This window comes from Myotis brandtii, unplaced genomic scaffold (genome assembly GCF_000412655.1).
Source record: "Myotis brandtii unplaced genomic scaffold, ASM41265v1 scaffold32, whole genome shotgun sequence".
Taxonomy (NCBI): domain Eukaryota; kingdom Metazoa; phylum Chordata; class Mammalia; order Chiroptera; family Vespertilionidae; genus Myotis; species Myotis brandtii.
Window position 1 is genome coordinate 8,457,072 of NW_005362269.1, and position 19,576 is coordinate 8,476,647.

General features: G+C 38.9%; 1 protein-coding gene and 1 pseudogene across 1 annotated transcript in view; one reads left to right on the top strand and one right to left on the bottom strand.

The window, feature by feature from the left end:
- Positions 1-19,576, bottom strand: part of PWWP2A (PWWP domain containing 2A) — a 34,273-nt gene that overhangs the window by 13,261 nt on the left and 1,436 nt on the right. Inside the window, exons 2-4 of the mRNA XM_014543169.1 lie at positions 14,072-14,153; positions 13,277-13,329; positions 86-1,050 (exon numbers count right to left, since the gene is read on the bottom strand). Coding sequence (XP_014398655.1) covers positions 86-1,050; positions 13,277-13,329; positions 14,072-14,153 — 1,100 coding nt within the window. The remainder of the gene's footprint in view (positions 1-85; positions 1,051-13,276; positions 13,330-14,071; positions 14,154-19,576) is intronic.
- LOC102253698 lies at positions 3,923-4,625 on the top strand (annotated as a pseudogene).

Genomic DNA, 19,576 nt, shown 5'->3' on the forward strand with positions numbered 1-19,576 from the left:
ACAAGCACTTCATTTGTGTCCTGAACCTCACTGTTGGCCTCTTCAGGGCCTTTTGAGGGACTCTGATTTTCTGAAGGGGCCTCACCTGCTGAGCGGGTAGAGGTGCAACGAGACTGGGGCTTGGGTGCCAGCTTGCCACTCCGCATTTTCTCAAGTCCCGTCTTCAGAGAAGAGTCATTTTCTTCATTCCTGTACCTTTGTGGTTTTAAACGAACCCGGGGTGGAAGGGAACCTGAGCTAGGATTCTGATATCGACGTGTGAAGTGGACTTTTGAATGTGCATTTCTGGATGCAGAGGTTTCACTTTGCTTCTTTTGTGCCTTTTCTTTGGCAATTTTCAACACTTCCCGAGCTTTTGCATGATCCATGTTCTTACTCTGGAGCACTTTTTTAGTACTTAACTGAGCTTTTGATGTATTCGCCTGAGCAGGAACTTTGACTACTCTACCTCTGCTGTGAGCAATATTTGAAACCTTAACCACAGCATTTCTTTTCTGGCTTTCATTTTGGTTTTTCCCATCCACTTTATGGTCAGCTTTCAGTTTTTTGTTCACAGTAGTTACGCTTTCATTTCTCCGTTTCCTATCTTCATATTTAGAAGAGTCACTTGCACTACTACCTTTTCTAATTTCTTTTTTTTCAGCAACAACACTGTTTTTACATTTGTCACACAGGACTTGCCTGGGTCGTAGTTTAATAGCATTCATTATTGAAGTAGATTCTTCCCTGTACATTTTTCGTTTGGGTCGCTTAATTTTCCGAGGAGGTGGCTGAGGTATCGATTGGTTATATGTGTCCCTGATAAACAAAGGGGGAGGGTAAGGTGCTCCTTCATGGAAGAGTGGTGGTGGTTTGGAAGTCCACAGGTTTTCAGCCAAGCTCGGCTCAGGTGGCGGGACAGGAGAAGGGTTGTCGGGAACAGCACCATTCACTTCACACTTGACTTCTGTCCCTTCTTGGAATGTATTACTTTGGAGCTGCATGGCTTCCGGTTTATCCTTATATTCCCTTTTGGGAAATACTGTCACAGGGATCCCGTGGGGCCCAAACCTTTGAAAGAAATGAAAGAAAAAGAAAGCCATTAAGTTAATGGCTATAATACAATTTCTTAAACAATACCTAATATTTACTCACATGACCTTTCCTGAAAATTATTTCACATTAAAGAACAAAAATAAAAAACCACTGACCACCTCCTGCCCCAAAATCCCAATGCCAGAATAGTTGAACTTATTTAGAATAGACCTTTCCAGTCTTGAATCAGAAAGGATACTAGATCTCTTAGTATTAAGCATCTGACTTATGTTCACTCAAATATACATAACATGTCCAAGCAAATGCAATTATAAATTTGTAATATACTTATCTTCTTCTGGTTAGAATAGCTTTCAAAAGCTTCAGAAAACAAATTCAGCCTTAGCTACCCAAAAAATATTGAATCTGTAAAATCCCATTTCTACTTTATTAATCACTAAAGTTCAAAAATAGTTGCCCTTTTACTCTTAAGCCAGCCGTGGGCAAACTACGGCCCGCGGGCCGGATCCGGCCCATTTGAAATGAATAAAATTAAAAAAAAAAAAAGACCGTACCCTTTTATGTAATGATGTTTAGTTTGAATTTATATTAGTTCACACAAACACTCCATCCATGCTTTTGTTCCGGCCCTCCGGTCCAGTTTAAGAACCCATTGTGGCCCTCGAGTCAAAAAGTTTGCCCACCCCTGTCTTAAGCCCTTCATCACACCACTTCCCTACAAAAATACTAGAAATTCAGTACCTCGAAAGCAGACAGATACAGAGCTGTGGATCCCTACCTTTTTAAAATCACATCGCACAGGGTGGGTCCCTAGCTGGTTTGGCTCAGTGGATAGTGTTGGCCTGCAGACTAAAGGGTCCCAGACTCGATTCCAGTCAAGGGCACATGTCTGGGTTGTGGGCTCAATCCCCAGTGGGGGCCATGCAGGAGGCAGCCAATCAATTGTTCTCTATCATCATTGATGTTTCTATCTCCCTCTCCCTCTCCTTTCCTCTCTGAAATCAATAAAAATATATTTAAAAAATAAAAGAAGGTTGTTCTAGTAAAAAAAACAATACAGGGTGGGGCAAAAGTAGGTTTATAGTCTTGATTGAGTGCAGGAAAGTTTATTTTTATATTACTTATTAATTATTGAAACAGAGTTTATTCTTACATATTTATTGTCTTTTCAATACAACTGTAAACCTTCTTTTGCCCCACCCTGTATTTTCACATCATAATCCAATAAAAATGCTTTAAATATAAATGTTTGCAACTATACCTACATAAATACACACACTCAAGTAAGTTTCACTGACTACTTAACCTTGTGATACACAATAATTTTTTCTATTCTGATCTATTTTAATTTGTTTTCACGCTAGTCACATGCATCAAATGGATTTCAAAGCTTACAGGTCCAGACCCAGTTTGCAAAGCAATGGCATGGAACACACATCTTTATATTATTCTCAATTTCTAATAAAACAGGGTCAATAGTCTTGTTTCTTATGTAGAATTAGAAATAACTGTGGCTTAATCTACCTGGGCTAACCATCAAGAACCTTTAAACTAAACTCGCTACCCACAGATTCCTGCACATAAAAATAAAGTCACACTATCAAATATGTACATGTTAATTTTAAACACTATTTGAGTCAAACAGCATTAAACACAATCCTATCTAATAAAGAGGGAATATGCTAATTGACCCTCACACCATCGCAAAGATGGCAGAGCCCACAGCCAATAAGGAGGGAATATGCTAATTGACTGCCCTGCCCTCAAAGATGGCAGCACCCACAGCCAATAAGGGGGGAATATGCTAATTGACTGTCGCCGGCCCAAGCAGGCAAGCGTCAGATGGTGGCTGCCCGGGGCTCAGGTAACCAGGGCTGGCTAAGGGTAGCTCTGCCAGCAGTGGCAGCAGCAGCAGCAGAGGTGTGCCTTCCCCGATCACCGGGTCGCCTCCCGCCCGAGAGCTCCCGGACTGTGAGAGGGGGCAGGCCGGGCTGAGGCACACCCCCTCCACTGCATTAATTTTCATGCACTGGGCGTCTAGTACAATTATAATGCCAATCCTTTAAGGCAGAAATGCTTAAAAACCAAGGATTTGCTTCAGGTAGTCAGGCAGAACCAGACATTAGATGCAAATGTTTTATATATATCTGTTTTCCTAGAGTCTTTGGTTCTCAGATTCTCCAAAACGTCCTTATGCCCCCCAAAAGGTTCAGAATACCTTTGCTGGGAAAACTTCTTGACATTAGTAACTCATGACTAGGCTGTAGACACTCCTAAAATCAGGCAAAAGAAAGAGCCAACATTACCAGGATATCTGGATCTAACACGTAAATAGTTTTCTTCCTAAAGTCTTTATTAGCTTGGCTACCACAAACCAACAACTTATAGCAAATACTTAGAAACCACAAAGGGAAGAAGACAGCCTTTTTTTTTTTAAATCTAAGGTGGGGCAAGTTTGGGTCTGGGCCAGTCCACAAAGGACACCCTTCTCACTAAAATCAAGCTTTGCAAAAAGTGGGTTTTTATTCTAGCATTGCAGCTGGTCCCTATTTGCTTCCTGACTACTTAACTGCAAGGCACTTTGAGCATTTAGCCTTTTCTAATATATAGGTACTCAATAGGTACCCAATTTTTCAAGATGCCAGGGCAGAAGAGAGGTGATTTTAGATTTTAATGTAGAGCTACATAAAACAATATAACTTATCTGAGGTACCAACGAGTGCATAAGTGGAACAAAAAGATGTTTCTCTCTCTTCCTTCCTCTCTAAAATCAATAAATTTTTTAAAAAACTTTTAAAAAGAGCCCTACCTGGTATGGCTCAGTGGATAGAGCGTCAGCCTGTGGACCAAAGGGTCCCGGGACAAAATTTTGAGGAGAAAAAAAATACTTGGGCTTAACAGTTATTTTGTGTCCAGGCAAGAGAAAGGGGGCCTCACCCAGCATGCTGGGCGGAGGCGCAGGCGGGGCTGCAGGAAGCAGGATGCCCCACGAAAAGGGGTTCAGTGGGGAGGCAGCAGCCCCACAGGCGCAAGCTCCTAAGAGTGCACCCAGGGCCAGGCTCTTGAGGCAGCCTCTGGTGCAAGTGAAGGCCCTGGTTAAGGCAGACCCTGATGTGTCACTCACGGGACAGAAAGCCATCTTCATTCTGGCACGTGCCACGGAACTGTTTGTGGAGACTATTGCAAAAGATGCCTACTGCTGTGCTCAACAAGGAAAACGCTCCAGAGGAGAGATTTGGATAATGCAATAGAAGCTGTGGATGAATTTGCTTTTCTGGAAGGTACTTTGGATTGACTACTGAGCTGGACACTTGTGAGCCTTTACCTGCATCCTTCAGCTAGCCCTCTGTAGGCCTCAGCTTTGAAGGACAGAGTCCTTGGGAAGTCGCACATATATTTTCCTATTCTAACTTTACCTAAGCCAAAATAACCTGTTAGTTTTTCGCTATAAGGTTTTCCATGGCTGTGTCTTCCATTTCTGTCTGGATGCAACTGCTGCTGCTTGAGGCAGAGACAAAGAAAATGATTTGTGTTGGTTGCTTAATGAATGACAGGGACCAGAATAAAGGTCTCTGATCAACTTAAAAAAATAAAAAGAAAATCACTATGAAAAAGAATCCTCACCTAAGAATCCTATTTAAAGGTGAAACAAATGTAAATGTGAAGTATTTAAGCCAGAATTCATGATGTGACTATTATAGGAAGAAGGATATTTTCTATTATTTGTGTTCCACTTGACATATGAATTTTACCGATGATTCTAGCTTTGATTAAATGAACCCTGTGTTTGCTCACTGATAAGCTTTACAAAATTATGGTACTTGGTCAGAGATTTCTAGCATTACCAATCAATCCTATACCTAAATAGGTATCCCTTCTTGGAGTGAAGCTCATAACCATCATCCAAATTCCTTTTCCAAAGGAATACCTCAAAGAAAACTAAAAATGTTACCAACTATTCAATTTTTTAAAAGCCAGACATATAATTCCTACCTCTTATACTGAAACTGTTTTTTTTTTAAATGCTGATATAATGTTCATCAGCATTAACTTCACAGCAACATCAAGCAACTCATCTCTAACCTAGAGATGAGTTCTTTTCCTTCCTGTTTACAACAGTTTTATAGTACACATGATTCTAATTCTGATTGTTGCACACTCCAACTGCAGGAGAGTCTTTTTAAAATATTATACACTGAAAATAAAGCAACAACAAAAAAGGCAGGCACACAAACAGAGGTCCTGGGGAATTGAATGCTCAGGGAAAAAAAGGTCAGGAGGGTCTTTGAGATATGCCTCAGTGTTCTGGCTGGACCAAAGCTCTCTCCAATAAAAGATCAACCTAAGACAAAAAGAAAACTCCCTCCCAAACTTCTTTTCCCTTAAAGAATTTACAGTAAGAAAAAAAAAATTATATTCAATTAACTTAAAAACTAATATCCAGATTTATTTCAAGGATAATTCCTTAAATTAGCAAGATAAACCATGGAGGAAGGAAAACTAAAGCAAGCTTATTTTGGTTCACAGTTCATCTCTGTGACTGGTTATATCCAAGTTAACCTCAGCACAAATGAAATTCAATAGTCAGCCATATGCAATAGAAAATTTTACAAAATAAAAATGTAAATCTATACCAGTGATGGTGAACCTTTTGAGCTTGGCGTGTCAGCATTTTGAAAAACCCTTAACTTACATCTGGTGCCGTGTCACATATAGAAATTTTTTGATATTTGCAACCATAGTAAAACAAAGATTTATTTTTATTTTATTTTTTTAAATATATTTTATTGATTTTTTACAGAGAGGAAGGGAGAGAGATAGAGAGTTAGAAACATCGATGAGAGAGAAACATCGATCAGCTGCCTCCTGCACACCCCTCACTGGGGATGTGCCCGCAACCAAGGCACATGCCCTTGACCGGAATCGAACCTGGGACCTTTCAGTCCGCAGGCCAACGCTCTATCCACTGAGCCAAACCGGTTACGGCCAAAGATTTATATTTTTGATATTTATTTTATATATTTAAATGCCATTTAACAAAGAAAAATCAACCAAAAAAATGAGTTTCATAGGTTCGCCATCATTGATCTATACCCTCAAAAAATTAAAAACACAAGCCAGAACATCCACTCCTGGGTAAATATCCAAAATAATTGAAAACAAGGTCTCAAAGAGATATTTGCACAACTAAGTTCATAGCAGCATTATTCCCAATAGCCAAAAAAGTAGAAACAGCCCAAGTCCTCACTGAGGGGACAAATAAATAAACCAAATATGTATATAAATTTGCATTATTCATCCGTAAAGAGGAAATCCTGTCACATGATACAACATGGATGAACCTTGAGAACATTATGCTAAGTGAAATAAATCTGTCACAATAAAACAGATACTATATAATTCAACTTAACTGATCTTAAAGTAGTCAAATTCATAGAATGAGAAAAGTAGAATCATGGTTGCCAGGGGCTAGAGGGAGGAGGAAATGGGGAGCTGTTTAATGGGTATAGTTTTAGTTTTGCAAGTTGACAAAGTTCTGGAGATCTGTTTCACAACAATGTAAATGTGCTTAACATTTACTAAACTATAAACTTAAAAATGGTTAAAACTGTACATTTTATATGTTTACCACAATTTAAAGCATTTTAAGTTCGGTGAGAAGCAGTATATTTTCATAGTAAAGGAATTATTAGTGCAAGAAAAATAATAGTAACTACACTGGAGAATGACAGAACACCTTGACCTGAGGGAGAATCTAAGTGAGCATCCCCAATGAGACAAAAGACTACTGTGTGCCTGCAGATAAGGTACCCTGAGAACACAACACTCTGAACCTGACCCCCTCATGAGCAAATATAAGACAAACCTCAATTGAGGAATAGTCCCTATTACATATGTTCTACTTGATATTGCAACTAAATGCAATACATGATCATTTACAGGAGGAAAAAAGCTTTAAAGGACATTGGAAAATTTGACAAAATAATGAAATATGGGCTGCATATTAGATAAAAGTACTCTATCAATGCTTCCTGAATTTGAAAACTTATTATATTGTGGTTATGTAAGAGATTATCTTTTATCTTAGGAAATAAATGCTCAAGTATTAAGGGGTAAAGGAAGAGGATGGCCCTGGCTGGTGTGCTCAATGGTTAGAGCAGTCTGCACACCAGAGTTTCAGGTTCGTTCAATTCCCCATCAAGGGCATATACCTGAGTTGCAGGTCTGATCCTTAGACCATGGCTCCTGCCAGGACTCATGCCAGGGACAACCAATCTCTCACATGACGTCTATCTATCTGTCTGTCTCCTGTCCTCCATCCTCCCTCCTGCCACCTCTCAAAAAAAAAAAAAAAAACAATGGGAAAAAAAAAATCCTCAGGTGAGGATTAACAAAAAATAAATTTCGAAAAAGGAGGATGTATGTAAGCTAATTTCAAAGAGTTCAAGGAAACAATCCATACTAATAAAGGGGTAATATGCTAATTAGGGCGGATGTCTTCCAGGCGTCCATCCCGACAAAGCTACAGCAGCTGCAAGGCCCGGGGCTCAGGCAGCCTTGGGTTCAGGCAACAGCAGTGGGGTGATGGAGGCGGCACCTTCCTCTGATCAGTATGGTCGCCCCCTGCAGAGGGACACCCCCTCAGTAGGACACCCCCTGAAAGCTCCCAGACTGTGAGAGGGGGCGTCCCAGGCTGAGGGACCCCGCCCCGGTGCACAAATTTTTGTGCATCAGGCCTCTAGTGTTTCTATAAAGAATGATAAAGCAAAAATTAGTGAATCTAAATGGAGTTTATAATATTTGAAATGATTAAAAATAAAAATTTTAAACGAGTTTTTAAAAAAGTATATTACGTTTAGTATATATTCCACCAAAACATTTAAGCATATTAAATTTGTCCTATTTTAAATGTAAATAGACAAAATGCCAGCAAACCCACCTCAAGTACTATAAACACAAAATCTTTATTTTGAAAACAAGTGTGCTAATTGTAGTAAAAAACTAGGTCCCAGCCTTAGGACCCAACTTCAGGAGGTGAGACTAGAATGCTATTGTCATTACCAAGAGGCTCCCAACTTCAGAGGGAAAAAAATCACTGGAATCGTGATCAGGCATTGGGCTCTGCAGGAAGTGGACTACACCTATAGGGCCGAAGCTGATTAGGTGAAGAGTGAAATAAGGAATGTTGGTAACCAATTAAGTTAAACCCTAATAAAATAAAGCATTAAGCATGTGGGTGAAAGCCAACACAGGATCAGATGCAGCCCAGGAGTCACCAGTTAGCAGTGTGATTCCCTCCTCCATAAGAGACAGACAAGGGTTCAGGGGCTTAAATAAGCAATAAAACAAAGGTAATCCGTCTGGCAGAAAGAGAGGAGTGTGTTATAAGGTTGGGTTAGTGTGATGGATGGAGAATACTAGTCTCAACAAGACAAGGCCAGTAAAAGGACTGAAAGTGCCTAAATTACTATTAAAAACTTAAGCTCAGCCCTAGCTGGTTTGGCTCAGTGGATAGAGCGTCGGCCTGGGGACTGAAGGGTCCCGGGTTCGATTCTGGTCAAGGGCACATCCCTGGGTTGTGGACTCGATCCCCAGTAGGGGGCATGAAGGAGGCAGGCAATCGATGATTCTCTCTCACCATTGATGTTTCTATCTCTCTCTCCCTTCCTCTCTGAAATCAATAAAAATATATTTAGAAAAAACTTAAGCTCAGCTATACTACTCACGTCCCATCATTTAATAAGTACAAAGAGCACACAAAAATTTCCTTTCCTTAATTTTGAAATGTGTCATTCTCAAAAGGGAGCCATTTTCGATTAAGTTTTAAAAGAATACAGGAAGCAGAAAGACTGTAAGAACAATTTCCCTATTAAGATTTTAACTTTCGCCCTGACTGGTTTGGCTCAGTGGATAGAGCGTCAGCCTGTGGACAAAAGGTCCCAGGTTCGATTCCGGTGAAGGGCATGTGCCTTGGTTATGGGCACATCCCCGGTGGGAGGTGTGCAGGAGACAGCTGATCGATGTTTCTCTCTCATCGATGTTTCTAGCTCTCTGTCCCTCTCCCTTCCTCTCTGTAAGAAACCAATAAAATATATTTTAAAAAAAAAGAAAAAGATTTTAACTTTCTCTTCATGACAAAGACCAAAATTTCCTCATAAAGCCATCTGCCCCAGGGGTTAGTGAGAAAAACTACTGAGAAACATCTCCCACCTTCCATTTTGCAAGCAACTCCTAGTTATCTCATCCTTAGTAAAACATCATCTTTCCTTATTAATTTAAAGAGGAGAGTTATATTTTGCCAGTATTACCTGAAGTTTCTATAGATTCTTTCAAGATATTTTAAAGACGCAAATTATACTATAGCCCACAATACAACAGGATCTAGGTTGATTGGCTATTCAAGCCAACCCACATTAAGTGACTATATCAGCTGTTGTCACATTCATCCTAGTTCTACCACTTAGTAGCACTTACAGCAGTATGTGGCGTGCACTATTCTAAATACGTACTCATCTACATTAACTGAGAATCATCACAACCACCCTATTAAAGTGCTATTTCTATCCCCATTTTATAGTTGAACGAACTAAATGAAGAGGGTAAGTGATCTTCCCAAGTACACACTGTTGTAAGCAGCAGAGCCAGGATATGAATCTAAGCAGTAATCCCCGCCAGGTTCCTAACTACTGCCTCTCCTCATCCTCTCCCCCACCCTGCTTCCCCCCTAAGGGAGCAGAGCAGCTGTCCACATGTTCTTTTCTGAATTCCATGGATGTAGACAGGCTTCCCAATTCATGATTTTTCTTGTTTGCAAAAGATAATAAGCACCCTATTATCAAGCATATCAATATTTCACTAGTGAAATGAAGAACCACACTAAATGGGACAAACAGATCTAATAGCCTCACATAATTTCAGGTCATGATAGGTTTTGCCACCAAAAAAGTAACAAAAATTTCAGTTTTCAGAGCTTTAGGATGTTAATTGCAGTTAAGTAACTTGATAGAATTGTCACCAAAATTAAAGAATATACTTAATAGCTTACTACAGGGCCTACTACACAGTAAGTAGGCACAATATATAAGAACTATACTATATTAAAATTAAAATGTATTAAATTTTATTAATTGTAAGTAAATGGATGATGTTCTTAGTTAAAAGCCCCAGGTATTACGAGGACAATCTGCAAGGTCTATGAGCACTACAATAGGTGAGAAGGGAGGATGACTTTAGCAACATAAAAACAAAGCATACACCAATTATGAACAAAATACCAGGTAATACCTTTTTAAATTAATGGGTGGGGAAGGCAGCAGCATAAAGGTCTTATAGAACATCTCTCTAACCATAAAAATTTACTCAATCTTTTAAAAAGTCTATTCAATCCTCTTATAAAATCACATGTAGCTTTGGAAGGTGGGGGAAAAGAAGTTAAACTCTAATAATTTAGATTTCAAGCTCCCAATCTTGTACCTTCTAATGATCCTCTTAAAAAATTTACCTTGATGGTGTGTGTCTGTGTGTGTGTGTGATTGAGAAAAAAAAATAAAAATGTACCTTGATAATTAATGGAAACTATAGAGAAAAACACTTATGCTTCAGTGAAAGCAAAAATAGTAATAACATCTGTATAGTGTTCAAATCATAACAAGTTATTAAATAACCACACAAAAATGGTAATGGCCACAAAAATAGCAAAATATATTTCTCAGAGCAGACACATCTTGACTCACATTTTTGTATATCACTTATTGCAGCAGTTCTCAACCTGTGGGTTGCGACCCCTTTGGGGGTCAAATGACCCTTTCACAGGGGTCGCCTAAGACCATCGGAAAACACATATATAATTACATATTGTTTTTGTGATTAATCACTATGCTTTAATTATGTTCAATTTGTAACAATGAAAATACATCCTGCATATCAGATATTTACATTATGATTCATAACAGTAGCAAAATTATAGTTATGAAGTAGCAACGAAAATAATTTTATGGTTGGGGGGTCACCACAACATAAGGAACTCTATTAAAGGGTCGCAGCATTAGGAAGGTTGAGAACCACTGACTTAGAGCAACATACTTGACTTTTTCCCAGAAATACTAAAGGACCTATTTAATTATTAATGTAAATACTCAACACAGTTTTCAAACACTTGGTCCTGGCTCTAAGATACTATTACAAGCAGTTTTAAGTTTCCTATGTTTCCATTATGATTTTTATGTACTTTCAGTATTTCTTTTGTTATGTCCAGTAGGGACAATCACACAACAGTCTAAGTACGTCAACAGATGAACTTTTTAAAAAATGGAATGTAATCCATTTATATCCCTATTCCTATCCTATATAATAAAAGGGTAATATGCAAATTGACCCTAACAGCAGAAGGACTGGGAATCACTGGTCACTATGACACACACTGACCACCAGGGGGCAGACGCTCAATGCAGGAGCTGCTCCCTGGTGGTCAGTGTGCTCCCACAGGGGGAGCTCTGCTCAGCCACAAGCCAGGCTGCCAGCTGCCAGTACAGCGGTGGTGGTGGGAGCCTCTCCGGCCTCCTCAGCAGCGCTAAGAATGTCCGACTGCAGCTATGCCTGCTCCCCGCTGGCAAGTGGACATCCCCCAAGGGCTCCCGGGCTGCCAGAGGGATGTCTGACTGCCAGCTCAGGCCCAATCCCCCGGGGAGCAGGCCTAAGCCAGCAGGTGGTCATTCCCCGAGGGGTCCCAGAGTGCGAGAGGGCACAGGCCCGGCTGAGGGCCCCTCCCGAGTGCACAAATTTTTGTGCACCGGGCCTCTAGTTTTACAATAAACAGGTTTTCCAGCAACTTACTGTATGTCAGTCTTTAAAATCCTTTTTTAATGCAATCATCCAACACTTAAATTCTGATCTTGTGCTCTAGGAGCTCCAAATCTGACTGCTCTCAAAAACAAGTGGGACTCCACTGTTGCCAGGGCCAGGCCAACCAAGGCAAAATGAAGGATACCTAATCTAAGATCCAGGACCATATATGAAGAAGAAACGCCATTTCCAAAATGCCCAAAGAGGTCACTAAATTGAACTAAAGAGCAATTCACATCTTCAAAGCAGTGGCTGTTCCCTGGTTCAGTGAGGAACAGGGAGGTCTATCATTTCTACCTACCAAAGTAACAGCCCCACCAAAATCATAAGCTAAAATGGTCGTGATAAAATATAGTTAAATGTATTAGAACAGGATTGTTTTCAAACCTTAGAGAACAGTCTATCATTCAAAATATCACTGTCAATACACCTACTAATATCTGTCATCTATATTTTAGGCAATTTATTTAAATCTCCCTTTATCTGTGAAATGAGATTAGAATTTAACTTCATTGGATGTTCCAGAGTAAAATGAAACAATGTATACAAAGTGCTTGGCACAATGCCTGCATAAGAGTGGGAAATAGAGCCCTAACCCGGTGGCTCAGTTGGTTGGAGCATCTGGTACACCAAAAGGTTTTAAGTTGGATTCCTGGTCAGGGAACATACTCAAACTGCAGGTTCCATCCCCTCATAACCATCATGAGGTGCATAAGAGAGGCAGCCAGCCAATCAATGTTTCTCTCTCACAATCAATGTTTTTTTCTCTTAAATCAATGAAAACATAACTCTGTGTGAGGATTAAAAAATAAAATAAAAAGAGTGGAAAATACATAGTAGCTACTATTAATTACAGAAAGTAAAGCTTGGCAACCTTCTTAGATGTTGGGAATATGCAGAAAAGTATAATCAATTATTCTAAGAGGTCCAAAGTTTTCAAAAGCTGAAATACACTATTCTGCAGTAAAGTGACCATACAAAATTGGACCAAAGGTAAAGAGGTAAAAATTATAGTCTCCCGAAATTTCTAGTGGGCAACCAGACTTAAACTATTTGCAAGTTTAGTTACCAGTTCTGTAATAAGGATTTACATCTGCCACCTAAGTGGCCCATCCCCAAATGTATTGCTTTTTTGTAATTACATCCATTTGAAATTAACCAGTAACTTTTAAAACAGGTTTAACAATTTATCATTCTACTATTTTGGCAAAACAATCCCTCACCCCCTAAAAAAATTATCTCCAAATATGGTCTGAGAATCACCTTGTTAAAAATGCAAAGTGATGGAGAGGAGCTCAGAAATCTTATGTACATTTGCTTTGAGGCCCACTGCCCAAAAGTGTTTAGCAAAAGCATTCTATATTAAATCCACCCAGAGTGTAACTTAACCTCCACTCACTGTCTTGCAAGATCTGTCACTAGGGCAAGCTGTGTTCTTCTGGTAATGTGTGCCTAAATTAGTTTGGGAATTTAAGGAGAACAGGGCGAATAAGTATAAAGAAATAAGGATATGCTTTATAGGCACAAATAAACCACTAAGGACATCTTTCATTCTCTATCAATGTGAAAATAACTGTCCTAACAGAGAAGATGAGCACATGCTACAACAACCTTTTTAAAAGCCCCACACAGAAAAGTTTAATCTTAGGAAGATTAAACTTAGTTGCATCAAGAGCACAATACACAGTGAAGTATGGTCTTATTTACACACAAAAAAGGTTGAAAATTAACCTCATTAAAAATCCCAAGTCCAATAAAACATGCCTGGCACAGTTGGTATATAACACATCTTGTTATCCAGTTTATAAGGTTTAGTTATAAAATTTAATGCCATGATATTACAGGATTCTTTACACTCCGATTCAAACTAGGCTTTTAATATCCAACAACTAATCACTTCCAAAAAATCATTTCAGTCCAACATGCAATCGAAGTGCTAGCTCCCTCTCAATACAGTACATGTATACTAGCATGGTACTAAGTGTCCCTACAGCTGTCTGGGCCAGAAAGTGATCAGCACTTTCCTCCATGCTATTTTACTGTGTGAGGCCTTTCTCAACACCTCGGGATATGAGCAGAATAATCACCAACAAATATTTAAGTGTTTCAAATATGTACAACTCCACATAACCATTCAAGCATACTACTTGAGGGCCTAAATTCTCAACCTGGATGCTTAGCATAAGCTACTGACACCACTACTCACTGCTTCACCAGAATGGCTGTATATTTTTCCCACCAAAAGTAGGGCTATTGCACCATAGGTTTCATGGTCTCTGTAAAGAAAAAAAATCATTGTCTTGGTTTATATTTTCTTAAATAACAAGTAAATTTTCTACAAATTGCTTTAAGAACTTAGAGAAATCTGAAGTTTTCTAAAGAAATTACTTCCAATTCTTTTTTTATGCAACAAAATACCACATACACACACAAAAAGTCAACATTTGTAAAATGTTGTGATCTTCCAGTTCTGAACTACAACCTTTAATAAACATGTATCACAAAATTAAAATACACAAGGATTTTTAAGCATTAGCATTTATTTCATGATTTCTTAATTTATGTCAGGTCCAAAAAATGGAATTCAGAAAGATTTTTCAGGATTTCATATAATTATTTTATAATTATTTTTAAGATATGGAAAACAGTACTAAACAATTTAAATGATCCCTCTGCATAGACAGAAACCATAGGTTCCAGGAAAATACTGTCCCTGTTGAGAAGGCTGAGAAAACTCTTGCCTTTGCAGATAATCTTGACTGGTTAAATTTTTTGTTTGGAATTACTGAAGTTGGAGGTGTATTTAAGGGATAGGTCTAAAAGTTTGCCAGTAGACAAGAGACTTCCACATCATTTCTAATGACTCAAAACAAGGGTTTCAAAAGTGACCCTCCCAGGACTGTAGTTGTCCCTTCAGTTCGCTCCTGAGGGAAAAGAACTATTTTAAAAATGTTATGGGAATGCATCGGAAAAAAAATTCAGAATATGGAAAATTCTACCAAACTATGATTTAACAAAAAAAACTACAACTGAATAAAAGTAGTGACAGAACTGCAGAAGAAAAATCTTATGAAACTTACCAACCAATTGCAATGTATAAACTTTACTTAGATCCTGATGTAAACAAAACAGATGTTGACTGAGATGTTAATTTTAAGACTTATCTGTGAAATTATAACCCTAACTGGATATGATACAAAGGAATTGCTGTTATTTTAGGTGTGGTAATAGCAGTACAGTTTCAGTTTTTAAAGTCTTTATCTTTTTGGAGATCTATACTGAAATATTTATAGTCAAGTGGTATGTTTAGGATTTCTTCAAAATAATCCAGGAGTGGACATATGATGACACAAGTTTGGCTAATGGTTGAAAAATATCGAAGTTGCCAGAACCGGTTTGGCTCAGTGGACAGAGTGTCAGCTTGCGGACTCAAGGGTCCCGAGTTCGATTCCGGTCAAGGGCATGTATCTTGGTTTCGGGCGCATCCCCAGTGGGGAGCGTGCAGGAGGCAGCTGATCGATGTTTCTCTCTCATCAATGTTTCTGGCTCTCTATCCCTCTCCTTTCCTCTCTGTAAAAAATCAATAAAATATATTTAAAAAAAAAAAAAAAGAAAAGAAAAATATCGAAGCAAGGGTAATACAGTGGGGCCTTGACTTACGAGTTTAATTCGTTCCATGACGGAGCTCGTTACTCGTATGTCAAATCTTAAAGTGAACGAGTGAGACACGTGATGTTGGGCTGATGTTGTGGCGTTCACTGTGATGGTCGCTGCGCCAACTAGTGGTGGGGTATCTGAAGCTGGCTCGTAACCCGAATTTTAGCTCGCAACTCAAAGCAAAAAACCGGCCGAGAGACGGCTCGTATTTCGAAAAACTCGTTAGTCGGGACACTCGTAAGTCAAGGCCCCACTGTACATACATGGAGGTTAATTTCCCATAATAAAAAATTAAAAATTATGGTACAATCACTAATTTAATATCCTAAAATAACCATTAAGACAGTTTAGCAACTTGAATGCTTAATATAGAATGCTAAATGCTAAATGATATCCTGTCAAAATTTCAAAAGCATAAAATAAAATATGTCCTGGAAAAAAATTTTTTTTAAAGTGTAATGTTAAGGAAGAAAAGGAAATACAAAAACCAAATTAAATTTGTGGGTTAGTTGATTATTTTTATCTGCTAGTATTACACTACTGACATTAGAAATTGCTAATGAATTCAAAAGTAGTCAAATAATTTAATCTACCTAAGAAGGCTGGGTATAAAACAGTGAAGGAGCCTAGAGTAAACTAGAGAATGCATGCCTCACCTTAAAGGCATTTATAAAGTTTCAAATAAATACTATGATACATAAAATCTGTTCTAACCAGATATTCAAATACCCTTACTTTTAGGGTCACTTATTGGCCAAAGCAACCTACATTGAAAAACGAAAGGAGGAAGAAGTATCAATCCAGGATGAGACAGGAAAACCAGACCACTGGTCACCCTATTCACTTCACACACACACACATAAACTGAGGCATAAAGTTTGTTTGCTTGTTTGTGCTTAAGTAAACTGCCAAAAGTCAAAATGATTTAGCCTCAGAAGAACTGGAGACTAGAGCCCAGAGAGGCAGATTTGCCCAAAGTCACAGTGTTAACTGGAGGCCAACACTAGAACCCAAGAAGCCTGACACTGTCCAGATTGAGCTACTACTTACTACCACTTTCTTTTCTTTTCTTTCAGTTTAATTACGTGTGTCCTGCTCATTTGTCCATAAAGAGATTCTCCCCAAAAATGTGTTCTTCAATCTACTCTAAAAATCAGACCAAAAAATAATATAATACAATGACAGGAAAGGGAAGAATGTCAAATGCTTAACAAAAGGAGACTCTTTATCAATCCATGTGTATGTGAAATCCTGTACTCTACGATCACTTTCTATATGGTATACAACTCTTGCAACTTTAAAAGACATTTCTGTACCATGCATAATATTAGAATAATTAATAAAAGCAATAACTGGCCCTTTTTTTAGACCGAAGAAAAGCACATACATTGATGCACTTAGTAGTCTCCCAAATGTTAATTTTTTCCTACCTACCTCACTGTACAGGTAAGAACCAAAACTTCAGAGCATACTCTGCATCCCAATATACAGCTAAGAAAATGGGGAATCTCCAGGCAGAAGACTCCATGGCTATTAGCTGACTAAAGAATCTGCTTGGCCCTGCCGGCATGGCTCAGTGGTTGAGCACAGACCTATGAACCAAGAGGTCAGGGTTTGATTCCCGGTCAGGGCACATGCAGGAGGCACCCGAAGAATTCTTCTCTCATCATTTATGCTTCTATCTCTTCCTCTCCCTTCCTCACTGAAATCAATAAAAACATATTTTTTAAAAAATTAAGAATCTGCCCTGACTGGTTTGGCTCGGTGGATAGAGCGTCGGCCTGCGGACTCAAGGGTCCCAGGTTCAATTCAGGTCAAGGGCATGTACCTTGGTTGAGGGCACATCCCCAGTAGGGGGCGTGCAGGAGGCAGCTGATGGATGCTTCTCACAGATGTTTCTAGCTCTCTATCCCTCTCCCTTCCTCTCTGTAAAAAAAATCAATATATTTTTTTTTTTAATTAAGAATCTACTTGGCTGTAACAACCATAGTCTATGGATTACCCATACTGCTACTGAAATCAAGATAAGTACTAAATTTCAGAAATATACAATTCTTTACTTATTACTTAAAAGAAAATTTGCCAGCCCAACTAACTTTTTAACATGGAAGTAGAAGTTAGGCTTTTTAGATCCATTTATAAGCTAAATGACTAGTAAAATTAAATGAACCTCAATTTTCTCCTATATAAATGAAAGTTATAAAGGCTAAATAAAGTATGTGATACAATGCCGGATACATAATAGGCACTAAATAGGAAGCTCTTATTTATACCTAAAGGTTTAACTCAATGGCCAATTCGAAAAGGACACAAACTGTTTTTAAAGCAACTGATAACTACGGTCATGGTCTTGGTAGTCTTTATAGGGTATCTCGTGGATCATCAGCTAACCCTGAAAGTGCCTGTGAAAGTACTCAATCACCTTGGCTGGTGTGGCTGGTGGAGGGTTTTGTCCTCAGTTTGTAAAAATCACACTACCTGTGAAGTGCAATGAAGGAGGAATACCTGGGAGGGTGTCTTACACACAGATGCACTCAATAAATATTGTTGAATGAAAAGTTGATGTTTCCCTTAATGGCTTTTTAAAAAAATACTTTAAGATTATCCTTTTACATTTTCACTTCAAAAACATTAAAGTGTAAAAGGTTAATAATAAAAACAGCTTCCCCAACAAAAGAAACTGCTGCTTATAAGAAGCACTAATTAGCAAAATACACCAAAACTCAAAAAATAAATTGCAATTCTCTACCAAAGAAATTTTAAAAAGTAAAATACAATGAGCACCTAAAAAAAGGAAAGCACTAACCATTCCATTTCCAGAAACAACTTACCTTGTCACACCTTCCTTTTGCAGATTTGAAATCCAGATTCTCACACAATCACCGGCCTTCACTTCTGTTTGATTCAATAGCATACACACTACTGAGTCTCTTTTGCTATTAAATACATCAGTAGAAAGCACACTAGTCTTATTTTGCTTCCTAACTATGAAAACCAAAGTGCAAAAGTCCTAAAGTCAAAATTACAAAAAAAAAAAACTTACAAAACTTGAGACTAAACAACGTGCAGAAATAATTGTAAAGACTCCCCATTTTTTCAAAGAAACTGTAAAGGCTCCCCAGTTTTCGCCAAAATAACTGTAAAGGCTCCACATTTTTCGCTCCAAACATCATACTGTACTTCGAAATGTATTTTAAATAGATTTTTTCCCCCGCAAATGGGAAAGGACTCTTGCACCTTAATGGGAGGGCCAAGGAGTTAAAAGTAAAACATACTAAAATAAGCCATTTCCAAACAGGTGAGATACCATCCGTGTGTGTGCTGTTGCAGGAAACAGAATGGAGAGCCGTGAATGGGAGTCTGCACTTCACATCTGCAAAAGAAGAGTAAAAAGGTTAACTTAACTCTAGACTTTCTTCTTTACCTACTTAAAAGCAATGCTCATAAATATTTTAAATCAAAAGATGAAAATGTGTTGGATAAGACAGAGACTTGTGGGTGAGCTTGTTTAATACATAAACTGTATCTACAGTATTAGAAGTCCGTAAGCGAACACATATCACACCACCTTGATATTCAAGGTTTTTAAAAAACCCAATCTCTTCTTTAGACTTTCCTTAACACGATCATCATAATGAGCCAAATGTGTTTCCTGTTGAACAATTATCTAAGGAGAATTAGTTCTAACTGTAAGAATAACCGTCAAACGGCTCATTTTAAATGCATCCTCTTCCCCATAGGGAGTGACAGGTAACCTTCTGGGAATCCCGATGCGCACACCCCTTCCTCCACCCTGATCAAAGTTACAGGCTAATTGGCGAACAGAAGTGCCTCCCGAGCAATCTCCGGGCCCAGCACCCGGTTCTCGGCAAAAGCCCTTTGCATTCTGCATGAACGCAGACCCCCGCCCTAGAGTGGCTGAGCCGCGCGAATGGAGGCTGGGGGTGGTGGGTAGGATCTGCAGACCCATCCGCACCCTGCGCCCCCCACCTGGTGGCACACCTGCCCTCGCAGGCGCTCACCTGGGGCAGGGACCGCCCTC